Here is a 24,861-nt window from a genome sequence, read left to right as displayed (position 1 = left end):
TTACTATATTCTTGCTAAATCACTTTGTTTGACTGCTATATTTATGACATGAAACAGTTAAGATGATAGTTACTGATCTGTTGGCCTCTGCTAGCTAAACCCTTCTCCCTGACCACTCATTTCAGTGTGGATAAGTGACAACAGGAATCTACAGGAAGATTCCTTGTGGACAAAGGATTACTATGCTATCGGTAAACATCCTTATTTCACCCAGAATTTGCCACTTTGATTGGATTTAGCCTCCCAGCCAGTCAGACCAATACATTTCTGCAGTGCAGTAGAGTAAACAATGCAACACAGTGATTCTGAGTCTGTAGCTAGACAGACTGAAATAGCAGCACAAGTCAGTCAGAAAATCTCCTGCATTTATCTGGACACAGAGCGAGCTCTGAGACCAGTCATCACAGTTGTTTTTATATATAAAATATGCGTGCACACAGACACATGGACTAATACATTCATCACTAACCCTCGTTTTAGGGACTGACCATCCAAAGTCTACGCTTCACCCAGTAAATGTGCTTTAACTGGGGGTGCCAGGTGCATCCAGGATCACGCAGTGGCTTGACAGACCACTGTGTGAGGACATGGCTGTAGGTTCAAAATCAATCAAGAGGTTACTGTTCCAGCTTGTTCAGTCTTCAGTTCTCCAGACAATCCTTCCCAATCAAGATAACACACAGGTAGATTGTTTGTTTTTATCACTCATAGTGGATTTTGGACCCAGATTACCTGGAATGAAAAGAAGTTAAAAGTAATGTTAATGTTAAGTAAATAAGACCTGAACAAAGTTTGGACTCACACGTCTATCCTTTCTCATTATTTACTATACACATTGTATTAGGCCTACATTACTCTGCGCTTTCTCGTGATTTTACTTCCTACTACTGTGAAATGAAGAGACAATAAAATAACAGCAAATTCAGAGTATACTGTGGAGAAAACCACTGGAGAAGTATTATTTCCGGGCTTTGGCCTGTACCCAGGCCAGCTTCAGTGTATTCTCAGGTCCCAGCTGGCACTGAAAAACAGTCTGGACATGACTTGGGTGGGAGGTTTTCCAAAGAGTGAGGGATGAAAAAAAAAAAAAGTCAGGTCATCTCATCTATTTGATCCCCACACATAGTCTTAGGAGAGGTTTTTTCATGTCCAGTTTTAAACATCTCAGTTGCCAGTATTTCCACCATTTCCTTTGCAAGAGAAATCCCAAGGCCTCAGGGTCTCTCACTGAAGTGATGCAGTATGCTGCCCCAATTTTTTATCATCATCTTAGATTTTTTTCATTGATCACTCTATGGATTCCTTCTGCTCCCAGTATCTGTACTTTTCAATGCTTGCACTGCTCTCTGATCTCCTCCATTACAGCTGGATGTTGGTCTGGATGCCCCAGCATATTTTTTTCAAGCACTGTACTAAAGTGTGTTTGCATAGGCTTTTGCAAGTAAGGGAGCTCTGCTGTGCTCTGAGCTCAGCGAGGCTTACGTGACATATAGCCCAGGGCAGTACATACTGAGAGGGGCTGCCACGTGGCTTGCGGTCACTCTGAAGAAGAGCAGACCGCACTCGTGTATTTCTACAGAAGGAAGGTATATGTGCATCTCCCAAGCAGTTGGAACCAGTGGCCAGTACAGAGTGAGAACAGGGAGGGAAAACTGCCACAGGTCATGGTGACATGCTACTGAGAAGTCTCAGCCTTGCTGAGATGAGGGAGCTTTCAACCCAAGCACTGCCTCTGAACTGAGCTTCAAATGAATAATTTTTCATGTCACTCTCTTGCTTGTGGGTATTTGATCAACATTTCCCTCACCTGTAGGTGATGGGGAAGAGAAGAGCTGTCTCCTCTCCCTCTCCGACTTCTTCCATACTGCAACTTCTTGATATCCACATAGGAGGCTGCACTGCAACCCCCCTCACTTTTGTGGCAGCTCTGTATGTTGCTGCCTCCTCCCCACATCTCCCCATGGCATTTCATTCTATCATCTCCTGCCTGCCCCCCCGACCCATTCTGTATGTTACTACTAAGTTTATCATTACTGCTGTCTCCTCACCACCCCTGTTCCCCTCCCTGTCTGGATTACATACAAGACCCTCATGTTTAGTTTCAAAAGTGTCTGTGCTCCTCTGCTTAATCTCAAATCCCAACTCCTTTATTCTTCTCACTTTCTACTCTTGTCTTCTGACCTTTTTCTACAGATCCTGCTACAGTTAGAGCAAACACCCTCCTTGTATGTACCCAAAAACTTTCCCTTCTTTCTCTTTAGAACAGAGGCTGAAAATTCTAGTTACCACCTGTAACTGGTGCTGGCCAATGTATGGAGAAACTCAGGACGGCAGACCCTCCTGAATGAGCCCGCTTTGCTTCTTGCAGGGCAGAAAACAAAACAAAAAGCCAGCGCCTTCCAAAGGCACGCAGTTTTCAAACCCTTGCAGCATTTCCCAGAAACTGCACATAGACGTCAGTATCTTTGCTGATCACAGTCTGCCCAGCAGCAGCTTAAAATTAACAAGATTCTGGTCAGGTTCAGAGCTGCTGCTGTTGTGTTCCTAAGCGGGCAACAGTGAAATTCAAGAGTTGTGTCAATTTGATGATGTGGTTTTAAGAAAGCCTTGTAAGACAAAGCACAGTCTCCATGCGGTGTGCTAGGACAACAGCTCGGGATATTAATTTGGACACTTAGTTTGGGACATTACTATCTGTAGCCCTTGTATTTTCCAGACTGCCAATTCTGACTTGTAGGTATCATTTCCTGGCATGTAAATAAATTCCCAGTCAGATTTTCAGACTCTGTCACAGAATGCCCTTTCATCCCTTCCTTTCCCAGTTCAGATTCTCTTCATCACCATTTGCTCTTACAAGACTGAACCTGACCTTTAGCTTGCTTGAATAATGTCTTTCAATTACTCTGCGAGCTACTTGGGGTGTGGATCTGGTCTCTCTATGCATTTGCAAGGTGGGATGTGTCTCTGTGGTACTCCAGAATTAATAGTGACTTTGGAGGATGTGTGCACAGGCAGGCCCACAGGGCTTAAGTGTGCTGTTTAGTCTTTACAAAAGGTAAGGGCAGCTATTTCAAACTCTGAAGCTCTGAATAATTGCATCCTAACCTGACTGCATACCAAGCACCTTCTCCCTCCTTCATTTCCACTTCTTACCTCCTTTCTGTCACCTAGAGTATCACAGCATCAGTTTTTGAGAGACCTGCTCAAAGATAACTTAAACTTTGAAAATGAAGTCAGTCCTACGTGTTACTCAAGAACAAAGTGCCTCCTATTTTTATCTTGAAGCTGGAACTCTATTCCATGCCCATGTTCAAGAATTTTTTTATTAAATCCTACTGAAGCATGTGCTACTGATCAAGTAGCTGCAGGATCCTCTGTGGTAACTCATTTTTTCCCGCTTTCTCATGAGTCTCCGTCTTTCTAATACACCCTTTATCATCTCTGTTCACATGCCATTTTGGGACTAGACTAGAGAAGCTTTCTCTCAAGAACAGTGATTCCATTCAAAAGCAACCCACACTCAGTGATCTTCCTCCAGCCTTTTACAACACTGGATGACCTAAATCTACTTACACCATACCTCAAAAGCTGCAGAGTCTCCCATTGCCACCATGAACAGGCATTCTCAATTTGCGTAAGACAAAAGATACTTGCATGGACTCCTTGGAAAGACTTACCAGGTCAGGAAGAGCACAGCGGGAAGGGTGGTGCGCTGGACCTCTGTGCCCTCCCTGCACCTGTTCTCAATTCTCCCTTCCCCTTTATTGAAAGAGGTGGCAGCCCTCAGGAAGTAGCTGTGGCAATAAATAAAACCTGAACATAATAGCATGATAGTGTCTGTGGAAATGGTCCAGACCAAGCATCAGACTGGCTGGCACAGATCCAGTGCGTTAAAAGGAATAGGGACGTCCCAGCTGCCCTGACTGTGCAATGCCCCAGAAAGGCGCAGCACCTCACTGTTCAGCTACAGACATCAGTCTCTTTCGTGCCTTAATCCAGGCCTAATTTCATCATGACATTGCAGGGACGGCGGGCTGTCTGCTTTAAAACAGCTGACAGTGAGAAACGTAGGGAATCTCAGATACCGTGAAATGCTGACAAATCAAAGATTACACAATTCCCTACTTCTGTCACTAGAGGGTGGTGCAAGTCCTCAGGTCCGCTCCTCCGCGAGGAAATGCCCATACATCTCCCCATGGGTCTTCACGGATTTTGTTTTTCCTGGCTCTGAGGAATGGGGCCCAGCAGCACATAACTGTCTGTGCTCAAGAGATAAAGTGATTTGGAGAGAGGACCTCTTTAGACCAGGGTTTACTTCTGCATCCCCAAATGCCAAACACGCATCCTAAAATGGGTCTACTATAGTCTTAAATAAACTATCCATGCCTTCTTACAGTTCCCCTCCCTTGTGTTCATTTGGCATTTTTGAGTCTGTCCTTCATTCAGCCAGAAATATTTCTAAGAACCTAATCAATCGCTATTGTTGGCCTTCCCGATACCTTGCCGTTCTTTTTAGTCTCAGGAAAATGTCTTTCCATTTCACATCATGGCAGTCTCAAGGGAATTCAGTCTCCCTACGCCTGCATTTCGCATTCATCAGAGCACAGAATGTCTCTCGCCAGACAAGTTGAGGAGAAATTTACTCTCTGGAACTAGTTTATTTTCCTGCTGGCGCAGGATGTATTGACACCCAGCACAGCTCACTGAGAGGGGAAGACAACGAGGCTGAGGAGTCCATAGATTTACTTCAATCAAAACATCTAAAATGTTGGGAAGTTAGCTATGAACTCATAAATTGGGAGAAATCTTTATCATTTGTGTCTTCAGACGGATGAAGCCTTGGAATGACTTAATGAAAATATCAATCATGCGTTAGCAAAGAAAGAAAAGTTGACATCTAGTACTTCTCCATAGCTTCTATTTTCACGACCTTCTCCCCCATTTCAGAAGGTGATAAAGGAGCAAATTAAAAAGATTTCCACCCTCTCCTCCACTCCTTGCCCCCTCACCTCAACATAAACACATTTTCCTCTCTTCTCCACCAGTAACTTGTCACAGTAAACACACCTGACTAAACCCAAATGAGGAAAGGAGAGCTTACACTGGAAATCTGTCTGTACCCTGCTAGACGCTACAATAGTGAACATACTGCTGCTGTTTATTAGGGCAGTGCACTTCAAGAACTGCACATGCAATCTGTTTTACCCAAGGAGACATTCACCTTTCTCTCCCTCTGTCCCATACCCACTTGCTGACAAGTATGAGAAAACATTTACATGAGAAGTACCAACTTAACAAGAACACTGCCATTAAATTGCCTTCAGCTTAAATTGCCTGTATCATTTGATACAACTTCTACTCTTCTTTGATTCCACTCATTTTAATATAGAGGAAATGAGAGGATCTACTCACAGGTGCCTATATTGAATATGTTTGCACCAATCAACCAAACTCACAAGGGACACAGCAGCAGAACATGCTGGTAGAAAAGGTTTTACCTGAGATGCCTCCAGTGCTCCGAACACTGGCATGGCCAATGCTGAGCCGCTCGTATTCCAGTTTCATGTTCCCAAGGTCTTCTCCTGAATGTCCTTCACTGGCAAAAGAATTGGCCTCAATGCTTGAGCCTGGAGACCGTTTGGCCTTGCGACCGAAAATCCCACTGGCAAACCGTTTTCCTTGCTTTGAATTGGCCTGTGCATCTTCTTTCTTTGCATCTCGAATAGACTCTCTGGATTTGGATTTATTTCTCAGGTCCATCTGGAGCCGGGAGAACAGTTTCTGAGGGCTCCGATTCAGCTTGTTCAAGTTCTCCAGAGGTGGATCAATTTCTGGGAACTCTTGCTCCAGTGTGATTAGGTCATTCAGAAACTGATTTAACCGTTTCTTTGATTCACTTGTTTCCTCCTTTTCCATGTTCCCCTGATTGTCCTGCCTGTGTCGTGAAGCCCAGAGCATCATATCACCACGGGTTGCCCCTGCCACTAAACCATACTTGGGGTTAATGAACTTCCGAGCCACGGTAGAGGAATGAAGGCCTGACTTCCCAATTCCGAGGACTGGGTTAGCAATACCCAGTTCCTTGTAGAAATTAACTTCCTCTGAGATGGCATAGAGCTCACGAAACTCAACATCAAACATCTCCACCTGCTGTCCTGTCAAGACTAGCAGGATGTTTCTGTCAATGTGGGATGAACTCCATGTGAAGCTAAGAGTAGGAAACAGAACTGACATTAGATTTTTTGGGTGCATACTTGACGCAGCCCACCTAACAATATCTAAGACACTACATGGGAATATGTAGCATTGTGGCATTTGCCCATATGTCCTTGCCAAGATGGATAGATACATGAAGCTCTTTATTATTGTTCTTCATTACGCATGCAGACCAGATCTGGAAGAAAAGGCCCTAAAACTCTGACGAGCAGTTTACCCTTTTAAAAAAGCAACACTGCATCTACAGGAGGAGTCTCTAGACTGAAAACCTCACTGAAGAGAACTGAGCATAGTGGCTGGTGGGGAGTCCTTGCAGACTACCACCTGATGCAGTGTGGAACTATCTCTAGCCCACTGAAATGGTCCACTAGCATGGGCATATTCCGTTCTCTCAGGAGCAGCTTGTGCTCTATGCCACCTTGTCCTGGTTTCAACTGGGATAATTTTCTTCCTAGTAGCTGGTATAGTGCTGTGTTTTGGATTTAGGATGAGAATAATATTGATAACACACTGATGTTTTAGTTGTTGCTGAGCATTGCTTACACTAAGTCAAGGACTTTTCAGCTTCTCCTACTGCCGTGCCAGCGAGGAGGCTGGAGGTGCACAAGAAGCTGGGAGGGGACACAGCTGGGACAGCTGACCCAAACTGGCCAAAGGGATATTCCATACCATATGACGTCATGTTGAATAAAAAACTAGGGGGAGTTGGCTGGGGGGGGTGGGGGGAGGCGGGCAGCCACTGCTTGGGAACTGGCTGGGCATTGGTCAGTGGGTGGTGAGCAATTGCATTGTGCATCATTTGTTTTGTATATTCTTTTATCATTATTGTTATTTTCCCCTCCTTTTCTGTCCTATTAAATTGTCTTTATCTCAACCTACGAGTTTTACCTTTTTTCCGATTCTCGCCCCCATCCCACTGGGGGGGAGTGAGCGAACGGCTGTGTGGTGTTTAGCTGACTGTTGAGTTAAACCATGACAGACCTTCTCTGTCGTCCCACCCCAATTCCTACAGATGCCACACAGATTACAGAGGCTGGGATAAGAAAGGGAATGACATGGGAAGAAGATTCTCAAGCAAAGCCACAAGCCATTCTTTACACAAAGAATGTAGCTTTGCCTTAAGTAAGAGCAACCCACCTGTATGATCCAGTGGCCACCTTTTCACCATCCACCAACAGGAATCGGGATGCCAATGTGCCTCTAATCTTCCCTGCTGGCATGTAGAACCCAACTCCTGTCACAGAACGTACGCGGATATTCTAACAGGGAGTTGAAAAGACAAAATGTTGCAATAAATAGGGCAGAGAATTAGGTAATTGCCAGCTCCAAGTCTTAACATGTCACTCATTATCTCACTACTACAGCTCATTTTGTATCAGCCACCAGAAATCAGAAGGGCTGCAGAAAGGAAAGCATAGTGCCGTAAGACCTGTTGTCATCCCCTGTCTATGCAAGTCAGTCCCCTACGTCGGTATATAGACCTGTCCAATAGGTCAGCATCTTTGTAAACCTGCCTGCTGTCTTCAGCTATTCATCTTAGCCCACTGACAAGACAATGCTTTCAAAATCAAATAATCCTCCATCTTCAGTCCTGTGCTGTAGCTCAGAAGGCCCAGCCCAGTTCAGGGGAATGAATCAGAGGAAGCTCTGAGTCACGTCTGCACTCTCTGAATCCCGATCCCTATTCCACGGCACTCGTGAGCTCTTCTCCAGACTACGTTAGGAGGACCACAAAACCAAGGAACTTTGCAACACCTGTGCAGTGCAAAGGACACAGTTACTTGGAGGGTAACGTATGAGACAGATCTGTATTAGGTTCTTTTTCTGTTTTGTTCTGATCCCATCAACGCATGACTTGACAAAATCGGGCAAATTAGAAGACTGGACAATTTAGTTATTACAGAAGAGAGGAGGAAACAGTTCTGTTGCTCAAAACATGGATGTTTTCTGTCTGGTACAACAAAAGGAGAACCCCGACCATTGTCATTTTGCTACGAATCCCAAACAGTTACAACGTCCACCCAGATTCCCCACCGTTCAACAGAGAGTGAAAAAACACAGAACTTTCTTTGAACAAAAGGAGTAGGGTAAGTGTCTCTCCTTTCAGCCAAGAAGAATTTCTCAAGAAGAGAAAGGAAAAACTTTTCATGAAATGAAAGGAAGTAGTTAGAAAAAGATAATACTTCTCCCCAAAACTCTTGTCTCATACCCTTTGGCCAGCAAACCTACAAGTAATAAAACAAAGCACTACAGGGGACAGAGAAAACACAGATTTAAGGTTACATGATTTTCTACAACAGATGTGTGCCTGCACATGCTATAAGAACGTATTTGCACATTGGACTGAGTGTTATTCTGCTTGAGTCCTGGCTGCATGAGGCTGAATTGCCAAACAGGTATATGTACTATCATCTAACATGAAAAAAAAAAACCAAACAACAAAACCCCAAAGCATTGACTGTCGGTATAAGTTTAGAGAAAAATATCTTATCGCTCTGACACACAAATTTAGACCATTTTGTTCATTCCGCCATCTGTTTCCATAAGAATTCTTTAACAATGAAAAGCTAAAAGGTATTGTGATCTGCAGTAATAAACCCAGGGTTGGGAGGTAGATAGTCCCAAGTGTAATCACAGTTCTGACACCATTCCCTGTGATGTTCTGGGAAAGTCAATTCACCTTTGCCTCATTCTTCCCCCATCTGCAGAGCAGGAGAATCACGAGGATTTGGCTAATGCTAGCAGAGCCTCAGATCCCACAAAGAGCTAAGTCCTATTATTATAAACCTCACTGTCAGCTTAAATATTGATAGGCTATAAAAATCTGCATGCAGGAATGAGTGATTATAAGAATGCAGATTTCTTTCAAAATACAGTTTTCTGAATATAACTCTTACCTTTTGAATCTCCTCCTATTTTCCCCACTAAAATACAGCAGTGGCAGTACAAATTCTGACTAACAGTAACTGATGACACTACTATTTTGCATTCGTCTGTTGCTTGATCTGTCTGGAGTCCTGTGTGGGCATTAGCTAATTAATGCTCCCAACACTGCTGAAAGTATTATTACCCTGTTTTAAAGATGAGGAGCCTAAGAGGGAAAAAGATGAAGTGACTTGCCCAAGGCCTAGCAGTGAGTCATATGTGTGGGATGCTGAATGCAGGTTGGGTAGAGCACAGGAGAAAGGGTGCCCTTTCCAGTATTTAGAATAACATTTGTAGCTGGCTGGCTGATGACCTGAAATATTTTTTTTTCCTTGCTGAGTAAAGCTGGATGTGGGATTTGCCAAATCATGGAATATTGACTGCAGGTGTCAAGAAGGACCTCAAGGACCTCCGTTCTTCAAATCAGTCAGCAGCTCTGACATGTCACATACCTTTGTGAATTAAGAAGTATTAGCCTGTGTGAGCAGAAATTTTCTTAGCATGTAACAAGTGTGGATTTTATTGTGTTTGTATGTTATATCACCTTCTTTTGGTGGAAAGAAAGCACATTTGAATTTCTGCAGTAACTACACATAACACTTACAAAGGCACAGAGGGGATAGAACCAAACAGCTGAACACATAAACCTCCTTGAACAAAGTAGGCACAGGAGTGCATAAATACATCTTGAAATGCAGAAAACAAGCACAAAGTCATATAAACATCGAGTCACTTAGCAGGTTATTTGTATAATGTTTTCTGCCTTGAAGGATCTTGGAGCATTTGCAGACTGATATATCAAGCTGTACAGAGGAGGAACGAGCCTGGGTTCACGTACTGAAGACTACACAACAACAAAAGAGGAAAGGCAAATATAAATGAGGTGAGATTGCAGCCATTTTGGGGGGCCACTAATGTTACAGTAGTAAGAAATATTTTGGGTAGAGGACCAGTTAGTTCACCAGATAGAAGTGATCCCTCCGGATCTGTATTCTTGCAGAAACATGCTTAAGGTTTGTCATATCCTGGCTTATGGAAGCTGCAGTCTGCATTAAATTTCCACATTTCCTTTACACAGGCTTGCACCACTCCTCATCACAAGCAGTGACTAATGTCTCCCTGGCAGCAACTTACTACGGACTGGTAACACTCAAGCCTGACAAAGCATCCTAATACAAACAGTGAAGGAATCAGTCTTTCTTGCTTTATTGTGACGCACTTTTAAACCTCACCCTGAATCCACAGAAAGTTAAATTAGACCCGGTTTAGAAAGTCAGTAATAGCTTGTGTTGTGACTGACACTTAGTTGTCCCTTGACAGACCTGGGCAGCAGTGCCCACAAGCTGGGGTCGAGTAGGGTGAGATGATACACAAGACAGACCCTAAAGGCAAGCATTGCAAGTACTTCCACCAGGGAAGCCTGTGAGTACCTTCCCTCTTAGAACAACCACTGGTATACGTGTTGCAAAGCAAGGAGGGATTTTTATTTCAAGTTGGGACGGATGGCATGAATGACCTCTATAAACTAACAGATGTAAAACAGATAAATGAAAGGCAACAGACAAAAGCGGTAGCTGATAGATGACAGTGACTCAACAGCCCCTTACATTGACTGTGTTTTTCAAAATGCAGATATCCCCTTTCTGCTGTCCCTGGAAAAATCAGATCCCTTCAGTCAATAGCATCTGCTGGGGTAGCTCTTGTCCTCTGTTCTCTTATAACACTGCTTCACCTGAGCACAGGGCTGAGTGGGAGGCCCTAGATGCCCGTTATTTCCCACTCTAAAATCTTAGATGGAGGTTTCACAGAAGGGGGAAAGAGGACGAGAGATATGGGATTCACGTGGACAGGACCACAGTAACAACAGACAAGGAATCTTTCCTATTCATGGTCTGCAAGGTTCTCATTTCTAGTGATCAGACCTCTAGGTCAAAGAGATGGGTGATAGGTGCTCATCTTACACAGGGACACAAAAGCAGCCACAGTCTGGAAGCAGTCACCAAGTAATGCTGGAAAATACTGTGGACTTGTCCTATGTGTTTGCCCCGAACAGTTTTGGAAAAAGTATGCTTGTTGACAACACAGTAAAACTTGCAGGTATTCAAGTAGAATAGGATGGAATGCAGCTAGCTGGACCTGGCCTGCCAAGGTCATTAGTGGGTATTATTTATCTGGGTCTTTGCAAAAAAAGAGCCTTGTAAGCCCCCATTTTTGAAAGTTCATAAGCAACCTAGAAGAATTCTCTAACAGACAATTAAAAAAACAACAGCACTGCATCACATCACGTTCAGCTTCTCACTCACTTGAGTTGGGACTGGATGAGGAAAGCTCGGAGATAAAGACATGAAATATTGAAATGAAATTCCAAAAATTTCTTAGGCAGAAACTTTTAAGAATTCCTGGAGTGAGGAGAGGAACAATGAAAATTATCATGAAGGTGAATTTCCTATAGATAACTTATTCCCTGGGCTTGCTTGGAGCTCTAGGTGAACTCCCTGTCATTGAGCAGGAGCATCTGTTACTGGGGTTTTCATTAGCAGAAGCATGGGGAGGAAGAGAACTCATCTAAAAACTGGTGAGAACAATCACCCTCAGGTTAACAAAAAGAGGACTTTTTGTGGGGCTATGAATTTTATATCTATGAGAACTTTGCTTCATTGTGATGTCAGAAGAACACTCTCGTGTCAAACATAACAGAAGTCTGGCAAACCATGTCCTGTAGGCTCAGGAAGCCATATGATTCACGTACAAGACACGCTCTTGCTAACATCCCAGGATGAATGTACCGATGGTTGAATTTAAATGCATTTCTAGTGATCTCTGGCCTTCAGACAAAAATTGAGTTTTTCTCATTTCATGCTTGGAGTCAGTAAAGAACTTCTTGTCTTTACAGAGTGAGGTACTGTCTTCCTACAGCAGTTTCCCTCCTATGAGACTGTCAGCAGATCATGATACCTTGCCATCTCAAAATGATACAATAGCCAGGAATTATGTGAAAATGCCCAGCAATGTATGTAGAAAGAAGAGCAAAATCCAGTGTTAATAGTAAATCTCCCTGTATTAGGAACGTTGAAGTATTCACTCTGCATTGGATGAACAGGGCAATGGAAACAAAAGCAGAGGGATCACAGAGCAATCTGAGCATCTGGTGATGACAGAAGACAGAAAAAGCATCCTGACCCTGCAGCAATGACAGCCCATGGTAGTGTGTCATCTCTCTCTCTCTTTCCCTGGGATCAGAACTTAGCTCTAAACCTTAAAGTTACATCCCACATTGCTGCAACGTTCTGAGAAAAAGCCATCCTGTAAATCTTGCACAAGCATTCCAAAGGAAAGGTGGGAAGAAGGGCAGGAAGGAAGAGCATGCAGTTCCTTTGCTGACAAACTGTGGCCCACTGATGAAAATCTTTTAGAAGAAAGCAAAATAATTACACCAAAAGGCACTGTAAGGAGAGAATGTTTTCCCTGTTGCTGAAAATCTGTAGAAGAAACTCAGACATCAAAGCAGACGTCAGGAGAAAGATATGTTATAAATAAGAAATGGGTGAATGATAGACTTGACTTAACTGCACTACAGTTTCTCGTTCTTCCTTAGCAATTCCAACATCCTCTGTGATCAAGCAATACGGGACAAAATTATTCTGCCTGAACAAGACCGGAGGCCCAGCTTGCTTTCCTGCTTTAATTCTGGGTCTTCAACATTAAAAGTTCAAATCAACCCTAGACACATTACATCAGTGAGGTGGGGGTGAGGGGAGTCCACAAGGGGAAGCCTTAACCTTGCTTGAGACAACTTGGGTATCTAAAGCCTGCTGTCGGGGGAATCGCTATATGATGATTTCTGCCATAATGACCCAAGCAGCAGCATGGATACATCCAAGGCAGCCTTGAGCAGGATACTAAGAGGACATCTTCTTTGAAAGGCAAATGACCTGTTTCCCCTTACAGGAAGATTCTTCCCAGTCCTTCCATAGCACCATAGACAAGAATAAATTGCATTGACCTTAACAAGATTAACTAAAGCCTTTTTAGCCATACTGGAAAAGGAAAACAAAAACCTTAAGGGGAATTTAAGATACAGTATGAGATAGCTGGGAAAAGAGGGGGAAAAGTTGAAGGACAGCACTCTGTGGGCTGGAGTGAACAACTAGGTCAAAGAAGGGTATTAAAAGTTCTTCTCAGTGGATCTCCTTCAGCTCAGCTTGTATTTGGACTTTTTTTAGCTGAAGGAGTCTAGTGAAAAACATAGCAAGGGCTGCTGTGGGAGAAGGGAAGCACAAAAGGGACACAGAAGTGTTTTATCCTGCATTTGATAGCATCAGTTCAAACTCTGCCTCTTTGGAAAAGGTGACCTTGTAATGCAACTAGGCTGCTGCAGGACTTAGTCACTGCTGTAGAATGCCACTGTGATGACTGGTTTTGGAGTGTAAAGTCTGTGTAGATACCTATGGAGAAAGAGGTAAGAGGAAGAGCAGAAGGGGACTGCTTACTGTTTAAAGACAGAAAAGGCAGACAAAAAGGAACTCACCTCTCCAAAAGCATTGCAACTTCTGTTAAAATGCTAGGGCATCTTTTCATTCACTCTATCCAGGAGTTAAAATATGCAGTACTGAAGTCATTATTCCTGCACATGATGACATGGTGAGAAAAGTACTGGAAAACAAGTACCACAGCAAATGGAACCACTGCTGTGATTTCACAGTTTTGTACCAAAGAGACTCGAGCCTAGGCCACAGAATACCCCTGAAGCTTGAAACAGGTCTGTTATAATGATGTCTGTGTCTTGCTTTGAAAGACACCAGAGGAAAGAAACTTCCATCTCTGTTTTGGACAAAGATGAGAAAGCTGCTCGGCTGGATGTCTTTTTTGATGAAGAAGCCCAGAAACTCAGAGCAGAGTGGTAGTTCTCAGGAGCACTGTTCAGATATATGCAAGTCATTTTCATCCAGATTTAAGATGGTTCTCCTAAAATGGTTAATATGAGCCTCTATTACCTTCAGAGCTTTTTGAGTTTCGGTTGTGGGTTTTTTTTTTTTAAACTATTAATTGTGTGTTTATGGAAGACCTGCCCTTCCTCCAGACAAAAAGACACTTTATTTTTTTTCAGCTGCTCAGCAGAACTGTTGTCTCACAAGAGATGTGAGTCTTGCACCCTGTAGGTTGTTTCCAACCTAGCAACTTTTTCAGTATTTGGAACAAGTCTGTAGTAGTGACAGTGACTAAAAAAACATGAAAAAAGCAAAGAATACAATACTAACTATAAACACACAAAGGATTTCAGTCTATATGTAATGGAATTGTTTGTGAACAGAGAAGGACTTGTGGGTGATGTGAGAGTTGGAGGCTGTCTTGGGCATAGTGATCACAAAATGACAGCTTTCGATTCTTTGAGAAGTAAGGAGAAGAGTCAGCAGAACTGCCACCTTGGACTTCCAGAGGGCAGACTTTGGCCTGTTCAGGAGCCTGGTTGACAGGGTCCCTTGGGAGGCAGTCCTGAAGGGCAAAGGAGTCCAGGAAGGCTGGACAATCTTCAAGAAGGAAATCTTAAAGGTGCAGGAACAGGCCATCCCCATGTGCCAAAAGACAAGCCAGCAGGGGAGAAGACCGGCCTGGCTGAACAGAGAGCTTTGGCTGGAACTCAGGAAAAAAAGAAAGCAGAGTTCATGACCTTTGGAAGAAGGGGCAGGCAACTCAGGAGGACAACAAGGGTGTCGTGAGGTTGTGCAGGGAGAAAATGAGAAGGGCCAAAGCCCAACTAGAACTTAATCTGGCTACTGCCATAAAAGACAATAAAAAAATGTTTCTATAAAAATATTAGCAGCAAAAGGAGGGCTAAGGAGAATCTCCATCCTTTACTGGATGCAGGGGGAAACATAGTGACAAAGGATGAGGAAAAGGCTGAGGTACTTAATGCCGCCTTTGCCTCAGTCTTTAATAGTCAGACCAGTTGTTCTCGGGGTACCCAGCCCCCTGCGCTGGAAGACAGGGACAGGGAGCAGAATGAAGCCCCCATAATCCAGGGGGAAATGGTTAATGACCTGCTACACCACTTAGATCCACACAAGTCTATGGGGCCAGATGGGATCCACCCAAGGGTACTGAGGGAGCTGGCAGAGGTGCTCACTGAGCCATTTTCCATCACTTACTTATCAGCAGTCCTGGCTAACCAGGGAGGTCCCGGTTGACTGGAGGGTAGCAAATGTGGTGCCCATCTACAAGAAGGGCTGGAAGGAGGATCTGGGGAACTACAGGCCTGTCAGTCTGACCTCGGTGCCAGGGAAGGTTATGGAGGAGATCATCCTGAGTGCCATCATGCGGCATGTAGAGGACAACCAGGTGATCGGGCCCAGTCAGCATGGGTTTATGAAAGGCAGGTCCTGCTTGACTAGCCTGATCTCCTTCTATGACAAGGTGACCCACTTAGTGGATGAGGGAAAGGCTGTGGATGTTGTCTCCCTGGACTTTAGTAAAGCCTTTGACACCATTTCCCCCAGGATTCTCCTGGAGAAACTGGCTGCTTATGGCTTGGGTGGGTGTACTCTTTGCTGGGGAAAAAAACTCGCTGGATGGCTGGGCCCAAAGCGCTGTGGTGAATGGAGTTAAATCCAGTTGGCGGCCGGTCACAAGGGGGGTTCCCCAGGGCTCAGTACTGGGGCCAGTTCTGTTTAATATCTTTATCAATGATCTGGACGAGGGCATCAGGTGCACCCTCAGTAAATTTGCAGAGGTCACCAAGCTGGGCGGGAGTGTTGATCCGCTAGAGGGTAGGAAAGCCCTACAGAGGGATCTGGACAGGCTGGATCGATGGGCTGAGGCCACCTGTATGAGGTTCAACAAGGTTAAGTGCTGGGTCCTGCACTTGGGTCACGACAACCCCATGCAACGCTACAGGCTTGGGGAGGAGTGGCTGGAGAGCTGCCCCACAGAAAAGGACCTGGGGGTGTTGGTCAACAGCCAGCTGAATGAGCCAGCAGTGTGCCCAGGTGGCCAAGAAGGCCAATAGCATCCTGGCTTGTATCAGAAATAGTGTGGCCAGCAGGAGTAGGGAAGTGATCATCTCCCTGTACTCGGCACTGGTGAGGCCACACCTCAAATACTGTATTCAGTTTTGGGCCCTTCACTACAAGGATACTGAGGTGCTGGAGCATGTCCAAAGAAGGACCATGAAGCTGGTGAAGGGTCTAAAGCACAAGTCTTATAAGGAGCAGCTGAGGGAACTGGGGTTGTTCAGCCTGGAGAAAAGGAGGCTGAGGGGAGACCTTATCACTCTCTACAACTACTTGGAAGGAGGTTGTAGCGAGGTGGGTGTTGGTCTCCTTCTGCCAAGTAACAAGTGATAGGATAAGAAGAATCAGCCTCAAGTTGCACCAGGGGAGGTTTAGATTGGATATTAGGAAAAATTTCTTCACCAAAAGGGATGTCAAGCACTGGACCAGGCTGCCCAGGGAAGTGGTTGAGTCCCCATCCCAAGAGGTATTGAAAAGACATGTAGATGTGGTGCTTGGGACATGGTTTAGTGGTGGACCTGGCAGTGCTAGGTTAGTGGTTGGACTCAATGATCTTAAAGGTCTTTTCCAATCTAAACGATTCTATGATTCTATGAATGAGATCCTACTGAGGCTGCTTCTGCCAGCCAAGCTAGGCTGACTACTCTGCTGTAGTGCATGCACTATAAGAAGGTATACTCTGATGTTCTCAGGCAAAGGAGAACTACAAGCTCATTCACTCCCAGATGATCACTCGTGGATAGGAAAGTCTTGATTTCACAGAGTATATGTGTCCTATAACTGGGATCCAGAGCTACTTTGAACTCTAGTTTGAATCCTTGCATAGGAGACCCACAGGAATTTCCTCACACAGTTTTCTTCCCAAACAGGAATTTTTAGGTCACAAAAGCCAAGGAACTACATAGACCTCTGTCTCAGGTGAAAGGCAAAAACTCCAAATATTTCCTTTCTCTTTCCTTCTGTATTAGCAAGCCACTCTCTTATGCCTCTATGTTCCATCAACCCCTGCCTAAGTGCTGTGATATGACTTGTGTAAGAGATGTGTTTGCCTGTCCAAGTGAGTTCCAAGATTCATTACAACTGGAAAAGGCCACTGATCTGCAGGACATAATGGTTCAGTATTGAATATCTTACCCGGATCTGCAAGTCGCTGAGGTCAAGGCATCTGCACATTTCCAGGAAGAGCTTCACACCCTCCTCATCTAGGATTATATAGACTGGGATCCAGCGCTTATATGCTGCATCAACAATATCGCGGAAGATGTCCCGGTCTGTAAATACATCCATGACCACTGCAATAATCTGGAAACAAGAAGACAGTAGACAGACAACTGAATAAAATATTAGGAACTGAAAGGGATGCCCATCACACTGGTGCAAAACAAAAGACAGCACTGATACCAGAATATGGAGGAGGAGGATATAGGGGAGGCAAAAGTACAGGGATGTACATGCCCAAGCACTACCAATAATCTTGTAATTTTCTGGCTTGGCTCCTGCTGCACTTTGGAAGGAACTTAATAAATGTCTTTGAGAGTTCTCCTTGTTCTAGAGGAAGATGGCTTTTTTCAGCAGCCTGAGGAATGCCAAAGCCAAATACCTAGTTTCTCCTCTGTATTGTGAAACTTTCATTGCCTCTGTAAGGATCCACTTAAACAAAGAACAACACTGAAAACAGATTGAAAAAGAAGAGTGAAAACCACAGCTCTAACACTTTATCAGAAGGTGAGTAATGGAAGAATGAATATGCAGAGGAATCAGGGCCTAAATCCTCAGCCATGGTGCATAGTGCAGACAACAAGAATTTTATTTTCCTTTTTTCCCAGTTCCCTGTGAGAAGTCTGCTCTCAGGGTTGGCTTTGTGAGGAATGTCTTATGGAACTCAAACATAAACACCTCATATTTGTCAGGAAGGGACTGGAGAGTGTGTTCAAGATGTGGAGGCAAAAACGATTGTTCCCTCTCTTCACATGTACATTTTTTTCTGGTATAAAACTAACCCCTCTTTCCAGGCATAGATTTTACATAAAAACAAAAGCTTGCACTGACGGGACAGACAAGCCTGAACATTCATAGGATGAGTAACAGCAAACCCAAGAAGGTTATGGGCAACTTTAATTCTGATCTTACATATTTTGTCTTTGTCTCCCTTTCTGTACCTTTTACACCAACTGCTGTTTTCCTAGTCCTGCTGAGAAACATCAACGTGCCAGGTCAGAGCTCTCATTCTGACAGTATGTTGTGAATAGAGTTGCATAAATTTTCATTTCGCGGGTGCTGGGGTCACAGTGACGAGCCAGGCTGTGCTGGGACAGCACGTACAGGTGTGAATGGAGCTGAAGACTGGATTAAACAGTAGGGTTTTCTTCACCTGAAGTTTGGAAGAGGTGCAGCTCAAGTTGCAGGAGCCCCCTATGGAAGGGGGAATAATTCTCACCAGAGACCTCTTTCCTTTGAAAAATGCTCTTGAACAAATTGCTTTTGGGAAAGTGATACCACAGTAAATGTCCCCTGCTGTGTTTGCTGAGTCTCTGCTTATACGGCCAACAACAACCAACACATCTGCTCCGTCAGGCTCCTTCTGTCAACAGTGCTTACACAAGGTTTTCTTTGTTAGAAAAAGAAAAAAAAAAAAGCTGACATTGTGTTTATGCTCATCATTAACATGTAGGTTCCTGATACAGGTGAACTATGGTGGGGCTACATTATAAACTAATAGTTAGTCCCTTGGTAACTTCTGCTAGGCAGAACTGGATTTCAGGTCCTGCCTTGGTTCTCACTTCCCAGCACAAAGCAGCGAGATACAGGGAATGTTACCTGAACCTCTGAAAATTAAAATACAGTGAACTTGTGCCACTTTATTCCTGAGCAACTTCATATACAGGCAGATTATAATTAAAGGCATGAAGAGGTCATGCATTAATTCAGGCCTGTTATGTTCCCTCTCCCCTCCACACTCTGTGGTATGGATGCAGTTATTTAGGAGCAAGGATGCCAGATAATATTCATTTGAAGTAAAAACATCCACATAGGGAATTGATCAAGAATAGATACCAGAAGTGTGAATTTGTTTTCCTTCCATCCCCTCCATTTGCAATGAGTCCAATGACTGCAGAGATTACACCACATCCTGGACAGACCATTAATTGTTAGTACTGGCCTTGCAATATGAAGGGATGAGTCCCTCCAGGCTTTGGGGCCCTGGGTCAGTTCAGGCTTCTTTCTTTGCAAGACTGTGGACCAAACCCATGAAAACTGCTCTCCTGTATGAAAATCAGACGAGCTGCCATGCAGATGGCACTTCCAAGCCAGCAAAATGTGAGGGGGACAACCCCGCTGTTCGTATGTTAGTCTTCCCAAACCTCTGCCACAGCTGGTGATCCGTCAAGATTACCTAGGAGCGTTCCCAAATACAGCAAGTCAGAGCACGAGTGTCTACCCCTGCAAGAGGTTTTCACCATTCCTCTACCTATCCTATGGGTAACAACTTATCTATAGGGCCCATAGGTGTGCCTAGCTCTTCATAGGTATTTACAGATTGGCAAGCATTAACTTGCCAATCTCATTGCAGCAAGGTAGCTTAATTAACATATGTTTGTAAAACACTGATGATAAGCCACCCACAAACATGTGCCATGTATTACTAGTATCTGTTTAGACCCCCCGCCCCCAAAAAACCCCAAAACAACCAAAACCTACTCTCATCTACTGAATGAAAAGCTGCTACCTGGAAATTTTTTTTTGCCAGGGCCAGCTCAGCTGGCCTCAGTTTCACAGATAACAATGGGCATAGTTATCTACGAAAAGGACCATTAAACACTTAGGTGGCTGTTAAACATGAAACCACCTTCAGGCTGGGAGGGGCACAGTTTGTCAAGTCAGTGAAAAAATAAAAATCTACAAAGGAATTGATTATTTCTAGGTGCCAGGCACAGCTATCGAAAAAAGCAAAGTTTCCCTGTCCTTCCACAGTCTGTAGCGGCATTTGCAGCAGTGCAAAGAGGATGTGAAGTCTCACTAAATCGGAGCGTAAGCATTTTACAGCTCCTGGCTCTTCTAAACAACTGATCACAGCAGTTGCTGAACAGGATTATGGGGTGTGCACGTATTTCTGCGAGCAGGGAGCTGAGGAGATCACCTGCTGGATTAATGCCTCTCTGGAAAGTTTTCTGTGTTTCCCAGCAGATTTGGTTTTAACAGGTATGCAAAGGTTGTGTGTATAGTGTGTGCTGGGGGGGAGAGCGGGTGGAGGATGGAATAACTGCTGAGTTAGCAGAAAAAACAGAAAGCAGCAAAACTAAGAGCAGGAATGAAGTGTCTTATGCTGTTATCCCCTTTCCCTAGGGGCGATGTCAGCTCTGAAGGGGACTATTTCCTGAGTGGTCTTCCCTGGAAACTTCACCCAGACCTAGAAAAACCTCGTCATTGCCCCCTACCTATTCAACGCAAGTTCTTGTAGCGTCACAGCTGGTTTGTTTTCTTGCCAAAGGTGCCCTGTCATCACTAACAGTCCTTTCCAGCCAAAGATAAACAGGAGGAGCAGCCACATATTGTCTGGACTCTGGCTGCTTGCAGTCCAGGCTGGATGGTGCTGGGACCACAAAAAATAAATCCCCCAAAAAACCACCACCCCATAAACAAACTCGCTGCCCTGTGTTTAACTAGGGATACCTGCACGTACAGGCGGGGTGGCTGGCACCGCATCACGACCTGTCTTCCCCTGAGCCAGTGAATCCCGAAAAGCAAAACATGGGTATAAAACCCCAGTTTGGGGGGGTGCAGGGGTTTAACCCATCAGCTGTGGCAAACCGTAATGTGACCAGCAAAAACTGCAGGGAAAGCCCTGCCGGGTGGATGCCAACCAGCTGGAGGGCCAGTGCGCTCCTGCCGCTTTGGAGGGGGCCAGCGAGAAAAGCCCGGCCGCGGCGGGCTCTCGCCTCCCTTCCACCCCACATGCTGCCCAGCCGGGCCCTCTGCCCGGGTGCCCTCGGCCCAGGCGCGAAGGCGGGCAGGGGTGGCCCATCGAGGGCGCCCGCTTCGTGTGGCGGCCGGGCCCTACCTTCTGCGCCTGCTGGATCATCTCCCGCACCACCTCCTTCAGGTGGGGCACGCTCTCCTCCTTGCGGGGGTGCGTGAAGAGGGCCACCCGGCTGATGCCCCGGTAGAAGGTCTTGTCGGTCCAACCCAAGTCCAGCGGGGGCACCTCCGTGTCCGAGCACTCGGGCCAGTAAGCCAGCGAGAGGGTCTTGCCGCCGGGCCCCCGAACCACCTTGCCGCCCTCCCGGGGGTCGTCGTATCCCCGCCAGCTGCCCCGCAGGGCCTGCAGCTCCCGGCTGGAGAGAAAGTCGCGGAGCTGCTCCTTCCTCAGCGCCTCCCGGTAGGCCGCCTCGCCCTGGGTCACCAGCGCCTCCAGGGCCCGGCGCTGCTCCTCGCTGTAGTAGAAGCGGGCCTGGGCCTCCGTCACCTTCTCGTTGACGTGCGACTCGTCCAGCAGGAGCACCTGGGACTCCGCCATGCTGCCGGCACCTGCAGCGCCGGCCGGGAGGCTGCGGAAGGAGGGAAAGGCAGAGCCGGGACCGCCTCACCTGGCCTGCCCGAGCCCGCCCCGACGGGTGGGGCGGCCGCACCGCCCTGCGCCGGCCCCTCACGCTCCCCTGGCTCCCTGGGGACACGGCTGTCCCCTCTGTTCGACCCCTCTCCCAGACCCGCACATGTCCCTGGCCCCCAGGGGACGGGGTGGACGTCCCCCCGGCATGGCCAGGGCCGGGGTCCCTGACCACAGCGCTTGGGGGAAAGCCAGGCCTGGGCCGCGGGTGGATTTTGGGTGCAAATGCAAAAGTCTATTTAAGAGGGTTGTCCCCCCCTTTTTTCAGACATGGCAGCCACCTGAGGAGTGCTCATGGGGAACGGGGAGACGCAAGTGGGGCCAGGGGTGCGGGCAGAGCACCACGGTGGCCGCAAGCCATGGTCCGTCGGCCACAGCTCCAAATCCACTTACAGAGCAGCAGTAACAGCTCAGCGACTCCCGAAAAGCAGGAGGTGGGTACCCTGTTTACAGATGGGAAGATGACAGAGCGATTTGCCCGAGGCCACCCAACAGACTGGTGTCAGAGCTGGGAATAAAACCACCCTGCTCCTAGTCTCTGGCTGGGAGCATGAATAAATACCCCCGGCTTGACACACGTGTCCCAGCTGAGACGCTAGGGGCTGTAATGTTAAATTATGATTTTTGCGTGGTATGCAATAGTTGCTAGGGGCCCTAATCAAGATTCAGGCTCCACCGTGGTTTGCAGTGCATACACAAAGGATAAAAAGCAGTGCTTCCCCTTTGCAGCCCAGGGACAGGGCTGGCAGGGAGGAGCAAGCAAAAGGGGGTAAAGGCAAGGCAGTGGTGAAATACAAACATTCAGAAGCGTTTGCAGCACTTTACATACGTGACGAGCCCTAAGTGCTCACATGCACAAAAAACTGTAGGCAGAGAGCTGCTGGAGCTGCTTTTTGTCTCCTCTCTATAAGTAATTGCTTCCACTCAGTGTGAGTTAGCTTGAAAACCCAAGGATGAGGTGGGGCACCAGAGCTCATCCTGTGCCGTTCCTGTCCTTTAGGTGGAAGGGAGAATTTTAGTATTCCAGGCTGTCATCAATAGCTTTTCCTAGCATGAAATTCACTTGAAATTAGCAATTGCACTTTGCAGAGGTCTACTCCTCTGCCTATCAAGTCCCCTTTAAAAATTAATTTCAATATAGGGTCTTTTAGCCTGCTTTCCAATGGAAATGAAGCTTACGTGGTCATGGTGTCTGCATCTGTCTGCCTGTCTGTCCATCTCTCTAATAACTTTTGAACCCACTGGCTGATTTCAAACATGTTTGGCAGAAGCGTAATTACATCCCTACAAATTTTGTGAAAATAAATCGCCTGATAGCAAAAAGAGACCCTATCACAGTCCCCAACAGGGAAAGTTACAACATGGGTTCACGCCTTATTAGATTTCAGATAGCCCATAAAAGTAAAAACACTAATAAGTGCCTGATCTGTATGAAAAGCTTCAAATGAAGTTTATGCTGTCTTAGACACCCTAGTCAATCAACCACAATATACAAATTCTCAGGAGATGCGGCTTTGTTAGTTCCAGTGCTCACTAAACTACTTGCTGGCTTTTTTTTTCTGTACCAGAGGCTGCCATCAGCTCTGCTATTTCATGTGTGGCTAAATAAAATCTCTTTAATCCTAGGTGCTCTATTCATTTGTAGCTGCACAATGTAATCCTTTGTGTTCAGCTAAGGCTCCCACATGAAAGCAACGGTAGGTTCACAAATGTATGTTTAGTTTTATATTTAAAAGCAAGCAAACGTTTCCCACATCCAAGTAAAAGCAGCAGGCATTTTTCAGCTTGTTGTGATGAAGTATTTAGCCCCCATCTCTCACTCTAAAAGACAAAGTGCTGTCTGTGTGTCGATCGATAAACAGGGGCAAGGAGCTGTGCAAAAGCTGAGAGAGCCCCTTTCCCAATGCATGCGTGTGTCCTGTACCCGCTCTCGCAGCAATACATTCCAACCAAGCGTGTTTCCTATATGGAGTTTTTATAAGGTCTGATGATTCAGTCCCTTTTGATATACCCTGACCCTCCAGCTGACAGCCTCACCTCAAAGGCTGGTAAAAAGGGCTGTGCAAACAAACTGCCCTCTCTGTCACAGAGGTAACCCAACCCTTCGGGACTGGGGAAGAAACGTGGCAGGCAGGGTGGGGGGAAATACTTGTGCCTGGCCCTGCCTCTCTGGGATGGAGGAGTGAATTCCAGTTTCCACTCTAGAAGAGGGTCATTATTGTTTCAGCTCAGGTTTTCCCCTCTGCCCTTAGCCCTGGCTCAAGAGAAAGAAGAAAGGGGAAGCCTGCTTTTGAACTGGGCTGAGGCAGCTGCAAATCCGCGCAGAACTACAGTATCAGTCCTTTGATTTATTTTGTTCCTGGGGATTACTCACTGGAGGGGCTGCCTGTGCGTAGGCAGGGTTGGGTCTCATTGCTTTTCGCCTTTGTTTGGGTGTCATCCCAGCCAAGTCCTGGTTAAGGTCTTGCTTACTTTTCTGGTCTGGTTCCAAAACATTTTCCAAAGGATGTAAACTAACCTATCAGGAAATATTACCTCTTATTGTAACCCTCCCCCAACCCCATTACAGTGTTTTAAATCTTCTGCCTTCAAACACCTCCCACGTATATTCTGGTTACTTGGGCCTAATTGCTTCACTTTCCTTTGCGAGGCAGTGCAGGTTGTGTATTAGATAAAGATATGACACCTTATATTTAGCATTAATTGTAACTGCGCTTGTCCTGAGCATACATCTCTCTTGCCAGTCCTTCCTGTGTAATTTCAGTCCCTAAATAGCCCACCTCATGATATATTCTTTGATAAATTTTCCAGCAGTGTTTTTCTTGTAACACAAACTGCTACAAGGTCTTGTTATAAACCTTTGGGTGCTCAGCTCTTTAGGAATAAAATTCTCATGCCTTCCCCCTCACCTTTTCTTTACATCTTATTTCTCCCAAGGGCAGTCAGCATCTACATGCAAAATAGGAGTAAAACCAGGGGAAGGTATTTATTAAAAAGAAAGGATCATTTCGTGATGAAGTGGTTGAGAGCTGTATAGTAGAAGCCTTTTTTTGAGGGGGGGGGTATCCTCCAAAACAAAACAACCTGATTTCCCAAAATGTGCTGATC

The 24,861-nt window shown here is 45.7% G+C and overlaps 1 protein-coding gene across 1 annotated transcript; it reads right to left on the bottom strand.

Annotated features, from left to right (window-relative positions):
• Nucleotides 1–667: 667 nt before the first annotated feature.
• FAM83F (family with sequence similarity 83 member F) lies at nt 668–21,663 on the bottom strand (the record flags this gene model as incomplete). Its single annotated transcript, XM_082310641.1, has 5 exons — nt 668–732; nt 5,499–6,208; nt 7,354–7,475; nt 17,283–17,450; nt 21,208–21,663. The coding sequence occupies 5 exons, from the start codon at nt 21,661–21,663 to the stop codon at nt 668–670; spliced, it is 1,521 nt and encodes a 506-aa protein (XP_082166767.1).
• Between the last annotated feature and the right edge of the window lie 3,198 nt (nt 21,664–24,861).

The sequence above is a fragment of the Platalea leucorodia genome, assembly GCF_965183815.1.
Source record: "Platalea leucorodia genome assembly, chromosome: 4".
Classification (NCBI taxonomy): domain Eukaryota; kingdom Metazoa; phylum Chordata; class Aves; order Pelecaniformes; family Threskiornithidae; genus Platalea; species Platalea leucorodia.
Note: the sequence above shows the minus strand (reverse complement) of the source record. Positions and strands in the feature narration are given on the sequence as shown.